Raw genomic sequence first — 16,771 nt, forward strand, 5'->3', positions numbered from 1 at the left:
ACAAATAGCATACTAATTGAAATGTACCAGTGATTGCTTTCTTCCTTGCAGAGAGCCTTTAAAGTTTGTATAAATCCTCTGACACACAAATATATGAATCTGAGTAGCAATCTAAGCAGCAATCTAAGCTACATTTGAGGGAGAAATTAGAGAATCTACTTAAAATGAACACAAAAAGCAAGCTATGGCCTTAATTGTGGACATGCAAAGATAGACAGATTTTTCCTCTTACCTTGGATGCAGCTCCTCCATTAATAATGGACTTGACAAAGATTCCCAAATCTGCATGGTTTTCTTTTGACCGGTTACCTTTGACACTGACGCCAAGACCAGCTGATCCAGAATCATTAAGTGGAACTTCAAATGTCAGGAACTCTCTGGTCCCATCAGGTGTAAGAACAAGATCTTCGTCCTCTGATTTCTGTCAGGAAAGCATTAACATGTCATTATTTTAAAATATTTCTCACTTGCAGTCAGCTTCTAGCTACAGTTGTCATTAAAGAAATATTCTTTAATTGCAATATCACAATATTTTCCACCAAAGTCCCATGGAAAAATTCAGGTTAATAGAACATCTGGTATCATCTCCATATGACTCCTAGAATCAGATCGGCGAAAGAGTGGCTGTATGCACATATGCTTAACCCATTATTAGCTAGTAAAAAGGTTTAAACACCATAGGTATGGAGCACTTTGAATACTAACAAACCATTTTACCAGCCAAAGAGGTAGACTGTGTTAGAAGTATTATATTTTATTACTCCTAAGTACACATGGCTGGTATAATAATTTAATCACCTGCAGTAGGTATGTATTTTAAACCATACAAGGGAACAAACAGCAAGAAGGCAAACATTACTCATTTCTTCAAATTTCTACGTTTGGAATTAGAAGTATTAAAAGAAATGCTTCAAAAAATGTTATAGATGAGATTGGCAACAGCAAAACCATTTGCTCCTGAATAACAAAAAACTGCACTGTCAAGGCTGCGCCCAGCCATGGTTTCCTTTCCTTTGCTGCCCAGTGCCCCATTCACCAGTTTTTACTTTCCAGACCTCTGATCTGATTCCTCTGAATATATCCCCTGGCCCTCCTCACTCCATAAACACAGTTTCAGAAAACCCACCCCAAGCAACTGTTGTCCCAACCAATGTCCCTATACTCTGTAGCAGGCAGCTGCTCAGTGACACCCACCCACGCTTCCTCCTAGCTGTCCAACTGCAGGCACCTGCCTTCCAACTTCACTTCCTGCTGAGATGAGGACAGCCCAAGCAACTACTCAGTGCAGAGTTGGATGCCTGATGCTATGAGGAGCAGGGCCCAATGATAAGCCAGAAATTGCATGGAATACTCACGCAGGCTGAGAGAGGTTGGGCTCTTGAGGGGATGTTAGATAAACTAAGTTGTTTTCCCTTCTACATACCATGATTTCCATGTCAAATACTTTTAAAGATGCCTGAGTGAAAAGAGATGCTTGAAATAACAATAAGCACTACAGACAGACAGGTAAGTACTGGAGGAGAAAAAAAAGTCTCCGCTGTGCAACCCCACAGTACAAAGGAAATGTTAGTATGTGCATCACTGATAACACAGCCTCCAGTGTTAGACGTTGTATGGTTCAGAATAATTTGTGTGGCTAGAAGCCTACAGATGGGTCAGCTGATTCATCAACCTTCTTTGTAGGCAGGTCATTTTTGTTACCCCAGTTCACCCTGAAAGATATACTGTGGCAAAGCCATAACACACGATGGTAACATTGATGCTGCTGCTTTAATCTGTAATCACAGTGCTGCAGACCATAGAATCATATAGCTTGTACTAAAATTTTCCCTAGCTAACAATATGATAACAATTACAAGAAAATAAAATTTGCATTGAAGTCATTGAGCATTAAGAACTCAACTTCAGAAAGTATAAAAATTGCACCAAGGCCATCACTCAACAGCATTAAAATGCAGCAAAATGTAAAATGTGGCATTTAAAAATTTAAAATGAAAAGAAAACACAATCACTGCCTAATTGCAATAACTTCCATTTGATCTTGATACGCTCCAAATTAACAGCTTCAGTATGTCAATCAGACACCTCAACATTATTTTCATGATTAGTTGATCTGTAGGAAAAACTTATTGCTTCATATACTCTGATATGCCTGAAATAAACACATAAGAGAATCTATGTACTATGATTCCAGAACAACAGTCCCCTCCTTTAAGATTTTGCATACACCATGTCCAAAACAATTAGCAACCATATAATATTCTGTTCAAATATAGTCTCTTGAAGGAAAGGTCATCTGAAATGACTTAAAATGAATGAATGAAGCTGTTCAAGGATGTAATTTGTAATAAAAATTCAATGAATGATAAAATATGTAGGTGAATTTTTGGCTTCAAATTCACACCTTGCATCAATTCATAATAAGCAATATTCAAGATTAGGTATCCACTTTTTAAATATAATATGAATACAATATACATTTAAATTATAAAATATCTTGACTAGATCAAAACTGTGGCTCTATGTTGAATATGAAGATAAAAGGTAATAAAATAAAGAACAGATGATATTTCTGTTCTATACTGCCATTAATAAATCTGACCAGATCTTAGAATGATCATAAAACTTGTAATTTTCCACAAAGATAAAAAATGGAACCACTGACAATCTGAAAAATCCATTTTGTCATTTTAGTAACAGCATCTCCTTTTCATCATTTCCTGCTGCTATTCCTGTAGAGAAATTTCCTGCTTCGAAGCCTTCTCTTTGCAAGACCCCATAGAGGATCAGCTGAAGAACAGCCAGCATGGGATGGAGAAATCAACAAACTACTCCCACCTAATGGGAGAAGCAATTTTCAATCAAGCTGGGACAAGTTTTCAAAGGGATTTACTGTGGTTACAAAGCAGGCTGCCTTCTCTATACAAGGTTCATTCCTGAGAAAGCTTAGACTTTTTTTCTCAGCAGCAACTAAGTCATTGAAACTTGCCTGTAGTTACTTTGTGATATATATATATATATATATATGAATATATATGAACAGAAATTAAATGTATCATGGGGTTCCCAGACAATCTCCTGTTCATTCTCAATTCTTCTCAAAGCAGGGAGTTAAAAAGCTTTGTACACCCACTCAGATTGAAAGAACACACTTACATCTCTAAATTATTTATACAATGAAAAGTAGATCATTTAAGGACTAAACTAATTTTCCATTAGCATACGTACACATCTACTTACATGGTGATGTTACCAATGTGATGAATTGCACCACTGTGTTATAAACTGCCTTTATCTGAGGCCTCTAACCACTTAACCTAAGTTTGACCAGTTTACCCGCACTAATCCATCTATGCTGCAACTTGTAACATTGCAACCCATAAGGCAATGTCATCGACCTCCATTTATTATTATTAGCCATTTGTAAATTAATTGACAATATATAGGTTTTCTTCTTTCCTTCCAAATGTGAAATTTTGGCGCTAAATTATCCCGATCCAAAGCTAAAAACAAGATGTATTTAGTTCTCCATCAGTGATCGATTTGAAGGTGATGTTAGGTCTAGAAATGGTAGCCTTACATCGCTGGAAAAAGGAAGAGTCCCAGATTCTGTCTTTTGCTTGTAGCCTCGGAAAGTCTCAGAATAATCAGACTATAATCATGGCATTTTTATGTATTGAAAGAAATTTTACTATGTTTTAGTGAGATTTCTAGAGTGCTTTCATTATTTTCTTTCCTCCCTCAGGGGCCTGCACAGTTGGATTCATGGTACTAAGATATCACAGTTTTATATGTAGACAGATTTTTTAAAAGTCTCAATAATAATAATAAAAATTATCCAAAATATTTCCAAATATTTATTTTGTTGTGCGACACATACAAGACACATAATGGCTTGCTCTGATGTGCTGGCTTTATCGACATTTTTGGAAAGCCCATAATGGTGTCAGTATTTATTAATTATGTGGATCATGCCATTTTCACATTAAGTAACTTCTTAAACCAAACCCCATAAAAATATGCTAGCACATTCTCTTTCCTTGAATATATCCATATACATGTATATACAAACCTATAAGAGTTTTAAAGGAATCAATACTAATTCGTTTTGTCTATACAGAACTGTTTTGCTGAAGGCAAAATTTAGTATTTATGTAAGTACTGGCTACATGTACTAAAACCAAAGCATGTAGGTGTGCCACAACACACCCCGACAATTTCAGTTTTTGGCCACTCCTGAGAAGCAACACTGAAAGCTCTGAGTCCTGTGGTGGATATGCATTACAGACAAATACAGTAAGAGGAGTTCATTTAGGCTTGAAATTGGGTTTCCAGTGGAGAAAACATTGCCCATCAATTTATAAGTGACACACATCTATGTTTTCTTCTGACAAAAAATACTTGGACAAACAGAGAGAAAATGCTTTGTAATATGTTACAATTATTGCCTTACATTATAGTTTTACTGGCTTAAAGTTTTTTGGCTATTTGTATAGTTATAAATTGATGTTGAACTTATCATGAATTTTTCGCTCTTTCCCTCCCTAACTCTTTCTACGTTAAGTACTTCAATTTCCCCCATGTGTTCAACAGGCAGCAATGAATCTTATTTGCACATATATACCAAGACTCATCATTCATACTAGCTAAGTTAACATGTCACATCTGGAAGGGACTGCAGTTTTGTACAAATCAAACAGCAGCTGCTAAATATCAAAAACTATATTTGAAATGAATGTTTTTATGTTTTTAAACATGTTATGGGACATCTGGTCTGAGTGTTAGCCCCAGAGCGAAAATAGATCATTTGCATATTATATGTACATTAAACTACATTTTTTTAAATATACTAAGTGAAGTATTTTACTGAACTAGCATTGGAGTATTTTGCTGTCTTACTAGTCGTGATTCATTTTAAAATAAAGTATTTGGGTTCATGGCCACTCTAAAGAAATTTCAGTTTAATAGCAAAAAAACCCATCTTCAAAGATGCTTTCAATTTAATGTTTAAAATGGATAATAAAAGTGCGGATGAAGAATATTTTGCAGGTATTTTTCACATGCTAACATGTGATTTTCATCTTGCATGACATCAAAGCTTTGTAAAAGCAGAAGTGTAAGTATTTCCACGTGTTTTCTTATTTACCTGGATATAAGAATACCACTGCTTGTCTATACTCATATTTTTACTTCTATGACCACACTACTGTTCTAACCAATGGATTTATTCTCCTACCATGACTTGTTATAGCTCATTTAAAATCCAGATTTATATCAATTGGTCAGACTTCTATAAACCAGTGGTTCTCAGTCTTTCTAGACTACTATTCACCTTTCAGGGAGCTAATCTGTTTTACAGACCACACATTTCCCCTCATCTAAAAAACTATTTAACTGAAAAATAAACATAAAAATACAAGAGTCAAAGCATATTATTACTGAATAATTGTTTGCTTTCTCAGTTTTACAATTATAAAAATAGATTGCAATAGTATAAATAAGTCACACTATGAAATTTTAGTTTTACTTGCTAGTGCTTTTTAAGATAGCTTTTGTGATTCTGGGCAAATACCTACATGAGTTGATGCACCCCCTGGAAATCTTCTGGGTACCCCTGATTGAGAACCACTGCTGTAAACATCCTGCTCATCAGATATTTCTAAACTTTTTAAAACAGGTGTAAACATTGCCTAGGTTGAACCTGGTCTGGTAATCTTTGCTCCAGCAACATTCAGGGTCCGGCATTATTTTAGTTAGCAAGATGTCTTCTTATGGTGGTTGTGGGACAATTTTCCATGCTCCCATAAAGTTTTATAGCCATCAATCCCAGCCCTCACTGTTCTGTGCTGTTATTTAGCTCTAATATAAGCCAGATGTTTGCCCGTGTAGGTTTCTTTTCCACCAACGTCCCACTGAACAATTTCACTGGCAGGAATGGTCATGGAAACAGCGTACTTCAACTGACTTCTTGGATGATGCTGACAAACCACTTCACCTGTTCGTGACCTTTCTGGAAGGGGTGCCAGGGAAGAACTCATATTTTAAGACTACAGAACCCAGAGTACAGTAAGAACATCTTAAATTTTTACATGAAAGCTCAAACTGGAAACCTAATCCTAAAATTTACATATGCAAACATGGAACCTACAGGCCCAATCCCATCTAACCAACACATCAAATTTCAAGTATCTTAAATTTTCAGCAAACCGCTTATGATAGACTCCAGGACAGAAATTATCCAATCATTCATTTGTTATGCAAATTATTCACTGTGGACTGTTAGCTCAGCTCTCTTCATTAATACCATATAAGCCATTTGGTAATATTGTATGTCCAGTGGTAACAAGGACTCTAAATTGAGCAGTATCACGCCGAAAATAATGGATTCTCTCTCTTTTTTAAAACGTTTTCTTAGGTTGCAACTTTATTAAAAGTGTCATCTGAAGCCATTCAACACTACCCCCAAAAAAACCTCTGAAGCCAGTGCAATCCCTGTCACATCCCCTGCTATCAGTGCCACATTCCTGGAAGACAAAGGCTGCACATCTTCCTATATACAACAAAAAAAGTATTAAAAAAATTAGAATGATACACACCATCAACATAAGAAAAAACAACACTGTTAACTTTGTCAGCAGGCAAACTTCTTCCCATTTGGCATTGACATCCCACATGCAATGATGAGCTCAGTAGATGCATATAGGCTAAACTATTCACTGTGTACAGCACAGGCTCCGTTTTCAAACATGCAGCACACCTAGGGCTCCAGTTGAACTCAATGGGGAATACAGACGTTCAGCTCAGAAATTCAGGGTCCTTGTGAAAGAGGTATCTGTTTCTTCCACAGAGCAAAGCTTATATGGAAACTAAAGAGCTGTGTGAATTAATTCATACTGGAGCAATGAGAACCTATACTCCCCCTCTCCACTGTCGGCAAAATATAATGTAAAAATATTCAGCAATCCCATGTTCTACATTTATGCAAAAGATTAGGTAGCAAATTCAAACACACACTGATGCATGACCAGAGAAGAGTAAGAGGTAAGTGCCACATTAAGTCATTTTAATGAAAACCCTTACCACTTGCAGTGCCTTTCACAGGGCTGCCCTCCAATAAACTTTCAACCATCAAACCTTTCATTCCTAAACTCTTCACAACTATAGGTTGTACCTCTGAAAACCAGGATACGCTGGTCCAGCAGCACCCAAGCTCTAGCAGGACCATGGATGTTCCTGGAACAGAGAAACCCAGGCTGGAATCTGTGGCAGAGGAGACAGCGCAGTTGCTGAAGGGGCTGTAGCCCTCAGCAGAAGTGCAGGGGCAGTGGCCAGGCTGGAGTCCACAGCAGGGCCATAGATAGAGCCCTTGGCAGTGGCAGCAGAGTCATGGTTGGGGCCAGAGCCTATAGCTGTCAGTGAGGCTGGAGGTAGCGGGACCAGACATGGGGCAGAGGAAGGCTGAGGGCCAGTGGCAAGGGGCCCAACATGAGATGTGCAACCTGAATATACAAAGCATGGTTTTCTAGGTAATTGCTTGAAGACTGACAATTTTATTAGATAATGAGCCTTCAGAGGTAAGACCCTCTTCATTCCAGAATCTAAGTGAGTTTTACCCATGAAAGCTCATTACCTAATAAATAAAACAGTTAGTCTTTTTTTTGGTGACTCTACAGACTAATACGGTCACCCCTCTAAGACTAGGTAATTGCTAGTAAATTAACCCTATTATTTTAGCATGCTGAGTGTTTCAAAAACCATCTATGAATTTCTCAACATCGCAACCTTCTAAGGCAAGGAATATTACCCCCCTTTTTACAAATGCACTTGTGTACATAGCAGAACACTCTCTCTCTCTCACACACACACACTCCCTCTTTCTCTTACTTTGTCAGATTGGAGGACCAAACCAGCCCCTTAACCACAAAATCATCCAACTATTTTAGCTGGAGCTAGGAAAGAAGCCTCTAGTCAAACCTCAAAACCAGCCAGTTTGGACATACGGTTCATTTATGCCCATTTTACAAAAGTGGAAATGGATAAAGGGACTGCTCTTCTCATTTTTGCTCAGTAAATCAGTGGAAGAGTCAAGAAATGGAATCCAGGACTTTCAATCCCATTCCCTTTCTCTGAACACCAGAACAGGGTCTAACAACCTTTTTCTTTCCACCCCACTGCATGCAACATGCAATAAAAATTGCACCCCCCATCAATGCCACAACAAACTTGTTTTTCTGCATAAGCAGTAGATTAAAAGCCAAGGCCAGGGTTAGTGGTAGAAAGCAGGCAGAGGTTGAAAAAAGTACACAAAAAATTACTTGAGTAAAAGGGCAGCTGCTTTCATGGAATCTGAGGGCTGGAAGGGTTCTCAGGAGGTCATCTAGTCCAGTCCCCTGCCTGAAGCAGGATCAAACCTAACTACATCATCCGAGGATTTAAAAACCTCAAGGGATGGAGATTCTACCATCTCTCTCAGTAAAGCATTCCAGTGCTTCATCACCCTCCTGGTGAAATTATTTTTTCCTAATATCCAACCTTCACCTATCCCTCTGTAACTTCAGACCATTGTTCCTTGTTCTGCCATCTGTCACCACTGAGAACAGCCTCTCTACATCCTCTTTAGAGCCTTCCTTCAGGAAGTTGAAGGCTGCTATCAAATTGCCCCTCAGTCTTCTCTTCTGCAAACTAAATGGGCCCAAGCCCCTTAGTGTCTCCTCATAGGTCATGTGCTCCAGCCCCTTAATTTTCATTGCCCTCCACTGGACCCGCTCCAATGTGGCCACATCCTTTCTATACTAGTGGGACCAGAACTGGACATAAATACTCCACATGTGGCCTCACTAGGGCCAAACACAGGGGAATACTAACTTCTCTAGATCTGCTGGAAATGCTTCTCCTAATGCACCCCAATATATCATTAGCCTTCTTGACTACAATGGCACACTGCTGACTCATAACCAGCTTCTCATCCACCACAATCCCTAGGTCCTTTTCTTTCCTTTTTGGATACTTTAGTACAATAAACATATGACACAAGACTGCATGTGTGTAATTTTACTCTAGTAGTTTTTCAGAGGGACACTGTTAACTTGTACTTAAGTACCCCCCAAACAGCTGCACTTTCACTCAAGTAACTTTTGGGGCACTTTTTCCTCTTCTGCAAGCATGACAATAGTCCAAGTCCCCATGCCACACACAGCCCTGCAAAGCTAAGTTGCACAGGTTTTGGCTTCAACTTCACATCGTGGTGCTCAAGCTTTGGTTTTCTGTCCTGGGCCCCTGGAAGTCTAACCCTAGCCCTACCCTGGTTTATTTTGGTAGACACTCAAACTTGCTCGGGGCCCTAGCTGGAAATGATCATTTTCCTACCAAGTACACTGACACACAAGTACACTGGCAGGTCTGAATTTAGAAACTAAACCTAGGAAAACCATTGTAAATGCAAAATACCACCCAAACACACCTGACTTTCAAAGAGAAGCAGGAGAATTAACTGGCAGATGTTTTACACATATAATTAATAGTTTGTTTCAATGCTCGGTAATAAGATTAATTATGCTTCAAAACAGAAATGTAATGACAAATTACTAGTTTTTATACCCCGGCCAATCTCTTACATTTCAAACAATCATACTATTGAGCTACAGGTGCATTTCTTCTATTCTGATTTCTTATAGGTCACCAAATTGGTGCAGCTAGAACAATGTGAAACCAAAGTTTCAAAATGTCATATAGGCAAGCCTTACGGTTAAGCACTAATTTGACTACTTTCTTGTTCACCAGGGAGGGCAGACATTATGCTTAGCTGAGGCTTGGCTGCAGACAGAAATGAAGGTGCACTTCTTGGCAGGTGACTGACAAGCAAATTTAGATCCTGCAGGGTTAGTGTCCTGGGGAGAAGTACTTGATTGTTGTTATAATGGGAATAATCAGAGCATAATCTTGGGAAAGACGGAGATATGAGTGCATGTCCTTCTCATATGAAGATTTCAGAGCCTACAGATAAGTGAAGTAAAAGCTAATGTTCAAATATTGGGGTAGGGTGGGGATGCTGATTGTATGCTGCACTACTTTACATTTACACTGGTATAACTCCACTGAAGCCACTGAAGTTTCCTCACTATAAATTTGGAGCTATGCAAAAGTGAATAATACCGTTAAGTTTGTGCAATTTTAATATTAACCTATATGTTCTATTCTTGCTTTGTGAATTTAATAGAATTTTAAAAATTATACTCACGGTGCAGAACTACCATGAATAATTGTGGCAGTTTTTTAAAGCTAAAAAACCCAGATTTTTTGAACCTCCTGATCTACACAGATCCAGCATTTTCATTGCCCTTCCTGTTACTATTTTTACTCTGCCTTCTATTGTCAATTCTGTGACAAAAAACTTATAACTAGCATCAAAAAATCACGCACACCCAAAAAACGCAGAAGGGGGGTGGCGCAAAACCAGAAACTGTAGGTGCAGGAATCTGAAGCTAAAGACAGTAAAACTAAACAGGTAATAAGGTAGAACCAAGGAGAGTGGGGGAAGCCCTAAAAACCAATAAGATTTGAAAACAAATACATCAGAGACTGTGTCATTGATTTACATCAGGGAAAAATCACATTTGTAGAAATGTCTATATTATCCCGTACATGATAGTTACAAAATAGTGTTACTTTTATAATTACTCCAGCATAAAGACTATTTGCAAATGGATGCAGGTCGGTGAAGGATCACTGGCTGTTACAAATGCTCACTTCCAAATTTCAGAACTGGGTCCAGTTTTTTATTTGTCTTCTTCATGTCTGACTACCACAACTACCTTTTCCAAGACCCCCTCAAGTTTCAGGTTACCAAACATATCAAGAATGTGGCTGCCCAATTCGGAAATGTATTTTAGGATCCAGCTCCAAACTGCCTTCTTTGACATGATTACTTTTAAACACCTTGTTTCAAATCTACCTCACGGACATGCACTTTCTATTCCTGTTCTTGCTTCTTTTGCTCACCTAGCCCTTTCTCTTTCTCACCCTTATTGGAAAGGAGAAGTATCAAATGAAACAGCTTTTCTATATCACACCAACTCCACATGTGACTTCACATCCCAGTCAAATCACTCTTTTCCCTTGCTCTTAACACCTCCCTGCTCTTATTCACAACCATGTTATCTAACAATGGGAAACCTTTTGAGACATGGCCTGTATGAAAGATACTATGCACATGAAAGATATATGTTGTATTTTACAATAATGCTTCATAAGATTATCTATTTCTTGAAGTAAATAAGAATATTTTAGCATTTTTAATATTAAAAGACTGATATTCCAGTCTAGGGAAACCTATGGAAATCTCTGTACAGATTGAACCTCTCTAATCCAGAACTCTGTCGTCTGGCAGCATCTGCAATCCGGAATGATTTTAATTAGCTGGCTGACCACTTATGGATAGGGCCAAATTTCCTATGGTCCCAAAAAATTTGTTTACAGCCACCAGTCCTGGCTCTCTGTGTTCTGTGCTGTTGTTTAGCTTTAATTTACCCCTAAATATTTTCTAAGAGTCCAGTAAGCAGTGGAACTGTGGTCCAGAAAATTCTCTCATCCAGCACCAGTCAGATCCTGAGGGTGCTGGATTAGAGAGGTTTAACCTCTATATAACTTTGCCACAGAATCTCAGTTGAAGCCTTCTAAAACTTGCTACTTCCTTAACTTACATCATAGTTCTTTAAAAATCCCTTGCAACAACAAACAATGGCTTGAGATAGGAATGCACATAAGCCTTAACTTAAAACTTTCTGATTTTACTGGTTTGTTCTTCTAACTGAAATCATTTAATGATTCCTGACTAAATGCCCAGTACTGAATGGCTGCCCTCTGTCTGCTGACCAGGAGTCTTTCAAATACTATTGCAAATTACATAATAAAAGTGTAAAGCTAGAGAGAGCCATCTACAGTATATAGTGTGAAAGGAGGGTTTGTGAAACTTTTTTTTAGATAGGAAAGTGCCAAATAAATTTTAAAATATTTGGGCAGTTTTCTGAGATGTAAAAGACAAATCTCTTACCGTTTCCTTTGGAATTTGTGACTGGCTTTGTTCTGCATTCTAAAGGAAGTAAAAAAAAGAAAATAAATAAGAACATGGCTACATAAGACATCACTCTGTTAGCAGAGGAAAAGGATCTCATTTCTGGCATAGAGTGGACATGGGGGAGCTTAGGCAGCTGGGTGTACTCCTTGATCCACAGTTGCCCAACACTGGTGCACATTAAGAGCTGCATAGGCACAACTCCTCTAATTTTATACTACTACTCCTGATGGTAGATAATAGCTATATTCACACCTCCAGTGAAGCCCTGAGCCCTCCATTTCTGCCAGGAGCGGCTGGCACAGGAGGACGCCCAGGTCTCTCTACTAAGATTTCTTCTGCTCAGGGGAATTTCCCACTGGCCATCCCTGGCTGAATTAAAGCCATTTTACATGGCAAAAACTGGACAATCTTATGCAAATATTTTAAAGAAATATCTGCTTTCAAAATGGCCCACACCTCTCTGAGTGCAGACATGGCTTTGAGTTTGGCAAGGGAACGCCCAAATCCTGTGGCTGTGAGGGAAGCAGAAGTGCTCATGCTAAGCCACCCTGGGCGCCTCACCTCAGTCTCTCCATTCCCCCTTCAGCAAAAGTGCACATATGTGGGTATGTGCCTTGAGAAAAATATTCTTCCTCTCACCGGCCAGTTCAGAGGTGTTTTGTGGGAACTGACTGGCTCTTACAGGCTTCGCCCTAGCCAGGTACCCAGTGGCCATCTTGCCACTACTGTTCACAGCCCTCCCTCTCTCTGGCTGAGGTATCACTCAGCTGTATTTCCAGGAAGATGGGGGTCTACCTGGATAGCCAGGTTTTTGGCAGAAGTTTTTTTTTTCTCTTCTAGTCCAAAATGGCAAGATGGTTAGTGGTTATTTATGTGGGGGTTTCTGGCTTCCTTGCAGCATCCTGGATAGCCAGTTCCTTGGCAGAAACAACTGGGAGTAATATGAGAAACTAAATGTTAGAAAGTGTGTTCTTTCACATCGAAATATGTGAATGTCTAGTCAGCTGCAACTTGAAGAGAGAAGCATAAGGGACCCAGGATTTTGCAAGTAGAACTACTACCTCCTAGGGCAAAGGGGAGCCTTAATCTGCATCTAACAGTATCCTCCTTAGCTGAAACTGGGGACTGAACCTCAGTGTTCTGCAGCTGAACTGAAGAGCTATGTTCTCGGAGGTGTAACACACCTTGCGCCCTCTGCAGACTGGGCAGAAAAGGATACCCTGCAGAGGGACTCCCATTCCCTTCATGGGGGAGGGCAAGAGGATTCAGAGGAAGTCTGTGTCCTATCAGTTGTGCCACAGAGGGTTAACCCAGATTTACTGTCTATGGTTATGTCTACATACATTACAGTGCACAGTCTATGTACACTACAGTGACCTGTCAACAGAAGCTTGTGTTGGAAGTTATCTTCTGACAAAGCTTCTGTTGACAGATTGTGTCCAGGCACGAAAACGGATCGCTCTTTTGATCTGCTCTGTCGACAGGGAGAGGCCAGACTGCCTGGCTGCTCTCTTGACACAACGGCCAGCCAGAAGCACAGGAGACAGGGCTGCCTGGTGTCCTGGAAGTCCTGTCTGTCGACGGAGGGCCTCCCAGAGCGCCCACACAACTTTTCGTTGACAGACTGTGTTGAGAAAGGCATTCTGCCTCATGGGGGAGAGGCCAAGGCTGTCGACAAAAGTGCTGAGTTCTGTCAATTTACTGTCGACAGAACACATTTGTAATGCGGCTGTTCTGTGAATTTTGTCAACAAAATGCTAGTTTTGTCGATAAAACTCTCTAGCGTAGACATAGCCCATGTGGCATGACACCCTTTAACAACATAGTGGACCCAAGAAAATGCCTGGTATTTTGTGGAAGGGTTTGACAGTTCCACCACCATCGCCTTTTTAAATTGATCAAGTAGCATCTTGCCACTTGGTGTTCTGTGTTTGTGCTTTATTTTCCTGAGCATGCTGATCAATGCAACTGCAAGTTTCAATGCTGCTGGCACGGGATGATTATTCCCTCTCCCGCACAACATAACAACATAAACTGCACACATTTTATCATAAACCAGGACAGTCTTTGCTTAAACATTCCCTAGTTACCTATATATAAATATTACTGTGCACTTCCATAGCTCCTTCCAACCAGCTATTTTAACATGCTCTAAAGACATTAAGCTTCGCAACCCTCCCATGAAGGAGGTAAGTTTTGTACTAAGGCACAGTTAAGTGACGTGACTTGTCAAAAGTCATACAGAAAGCAGAAGCCACAACCCCTGACTACTCAACTCAAATCTAAAGAACTTGTTTAGCAAGAAAACCTGTACAAGATCAGCCAAAGTATAAATGGTGGTAACACTGAGCTCCTGTCAGCAGACAACTCCCACCCACTGTTTTATGTACAAGATCATGTCAAGTAAAATCTCGTGAAGCATTTACTGTAATGAAAACTCTGTTTATATATTGCTCATTAAATGTGCTTACAATATGATTTGTAAGAAATAGAAAAGCAATGTGGAAAAGATGGAGGAAAGGTGGAGAGAACATAAAGGACAAAATATTCCAATTCAGCCATATGTAAAAAATATTACATTTATCATTAAAGGCAAACAGACTTTTTCCCCCCATCATAAAACTTCTGTATGTGAATTTCTGATAAAAGTGAAACCAATTTATCTTATTGATCCAAACGGTCTTTATGATTTCTTCCTAGCAGACAGAACAGCACCTTTTCAAAACAAGTTTCTGCTCTGCAGATCCCTCATCACTTCTCTGCTCCTGTGTTATGCCCTATGACAGCTGCCAGCAGAGCAGAGCTAGGAGTTGCACATGCCGAGGTGTGAATGTACAAATCTAAGTTATCAGAGTTCATCACACACTCTGGGTTAGAATCACAGCTAGGATAGTTTGCTACAGTTTCATTAGCGTTATAGCAATTTACACCATCCTACAATCCAGACCTTTGATTATGAAGGTAAGTAAAGATTTCTCTACCTACCACCTCCCATGAACAAGGTGATTCTTCTATACTGACATCCTATCAAAATAGCACTAGGACTGGCATCAGCTGAGAGCTGCAGGGAGGCTGCTGATACTCAACTAATTTAAAGAAGTTGATTTCTCTTTGTGATGTCAAAAGACATCAATAAAAGTTAAAACTAAAATTAAACAGATTAAATGTTAAGGTTGCCATATACTTCTTGGCTATTCTATATACAAGTAAAATCTTTACTGGATTTTATAAGCATTACTATAAATTACGTATTCATTAAAATTAATATAGAAATAATATATGCAAAATTAATGTAAGTTCTTACTTCTGAGAGTTTTACAATGCACTTGAAAGAATTTCTTTTCACCCTTACCATAAGTTAACTACATTACATCACAGAAGCTTATAATCAGGTTGCTTGCAGTTTCCGCCATTCAGAGGCATGGGATGCGATTTCTATACTATTCAATTTGATTAAGTCTATAAAGGAAAGTTTTCATAAACCATGACATATCAGTACCTAAAGTCACATTCCAAAGGTATTAGGCTAACACATGTATCTTATTTGCAGCCTTCTTGGCCACTTCAGATTTTCAGGATTAAATGATCTTTTGAAAGACAAAAGACAGAGCAAGGAATGATATTAAATGCCTTAAAAGGGTCAAATAAAAATTCATTATTTCTGAATTCAAGATACAAAAAACACTGTAGAAATGAAACAATTTGTTCATCACATCAAAAGAGAAGACAGTAGTTCCTCTCATTCTGCCTATATATGAGAATTCAGGTAATTTATTTTGTAACTATATATTTAAAACTATAGCACTCAAATAGACTATAGAACACAATACAGTTTATATTCATAGTCTACCTTACCAGAACAAAAGTTATCCTGGATAATAATCAGGGAAACATATACATACAATTTACAAGTCAAAGAGATGTTATAATAAACAATGATTGTTTCATTTCATTCAGATTATTCAGAATAAATTCTCTGAATTAATAACAGTAGGGTTCCATAACACACAGGGGATGCTTTATATTAAAATAACCCCCTCCCTTTTTTTTTTGCTTGCAAATTCCTCTTTTGATAACAAAGCATTCACACATCCCATTCTGGCTTTGTTTTAAGTTCTCAGATTTTTTTTTAATCAAGTGACGGGACAAATGGCAAATTTTCAAACACAAACTTATGAGTGTGAAAATTATGAAATAATCTACTTGTCTCATGTATTAATGCAAAGTCTGTGAAATAGTTTTGCTTATAATAAATATTTTCCGTCACCCAAAACACCACCATAATCTGATTTTAAAACTCCCATTCACATAGTATAGTGAATATCCAACACAACCAGAGAATAACAAAATCTGATTTTCTTGTCTTCCGTTACTGACCACAGATATTTACCAGAAGATATCAGGATCATATCATTTGCTTACATTAATCTAAAATCTTCAAGACATTCTCTGTTTTACGCACCAGTTCCCTTGGTTGGAATGTGTCTTCCTGGCGGAAAATCAAAAGGCTTACAGTCCCTCCCATCTTGGTGCTTCTCAGAAGGGAGACAGCTTCCTCCTGGGTTTTGCCTGTTAAATCAACTCCATTTACCTATGACAAATAAAATACGTAAAACTGCTAAGACTCCAGCACTAGAAAATATTGCTGTACCCATCACAATTCACCTGGCCACCAAACTGTTACAAATTTAGGAGGAA

At 38.7% G+C, this 16,771-nt stretch overlaps 1 protein-coding gene across 8 annotated transcripts in view; it reads right to left on the bottom strand.

Moving 5' to 3' along the window:
- The window catches only part of PARD3 (par-3 family cell polarity regulator), a 735,311-nt gene that overhangs the window by 250,137 nt on the left and 468,403 nt on the right, over nt 1-16,771 (bottom strand). For 6 of the 8 annotated variants that reach the window (XM_074984978.1, XM_074984977.1, XM_074984979.1 and 3 more), the window contains 3 exons: nt 16,536-16,664; nt 12,050-12,088; nt 233-421 (listed from right to left, as the gene is read on the bottom strand). In XM_074984978.1, the coding sequence (XP_074841079.1) occupies nt 233-421; nt 12,050-12,088; nt 16,536-16,664 (357 nt within the window). The remainder of the gene's footprint in view (nt 1-232; nt 422-12,049; nt 12,089-16,535; nt 16,665-16,771) is intronic. The other 2 variants (XM_074984984.1, XM_074984976.1) reach the window with 1 other exon arrangement.

This window comes from Carettochelys insculpta, chromosome 2 (assembly GCF_033958435.1).
Source record: "Carettochelys insculpta isolate YL-2023 chromosome 2, ASM3395843v1, whole genome shotgun sequence".
Classification (NCBI taxonomy): domain Eukaryota; kingdom Metazoa; phylum Chordata; order Testudines; family Carettochelyidae; genus Carettochelys; species Carettochelys insculpta.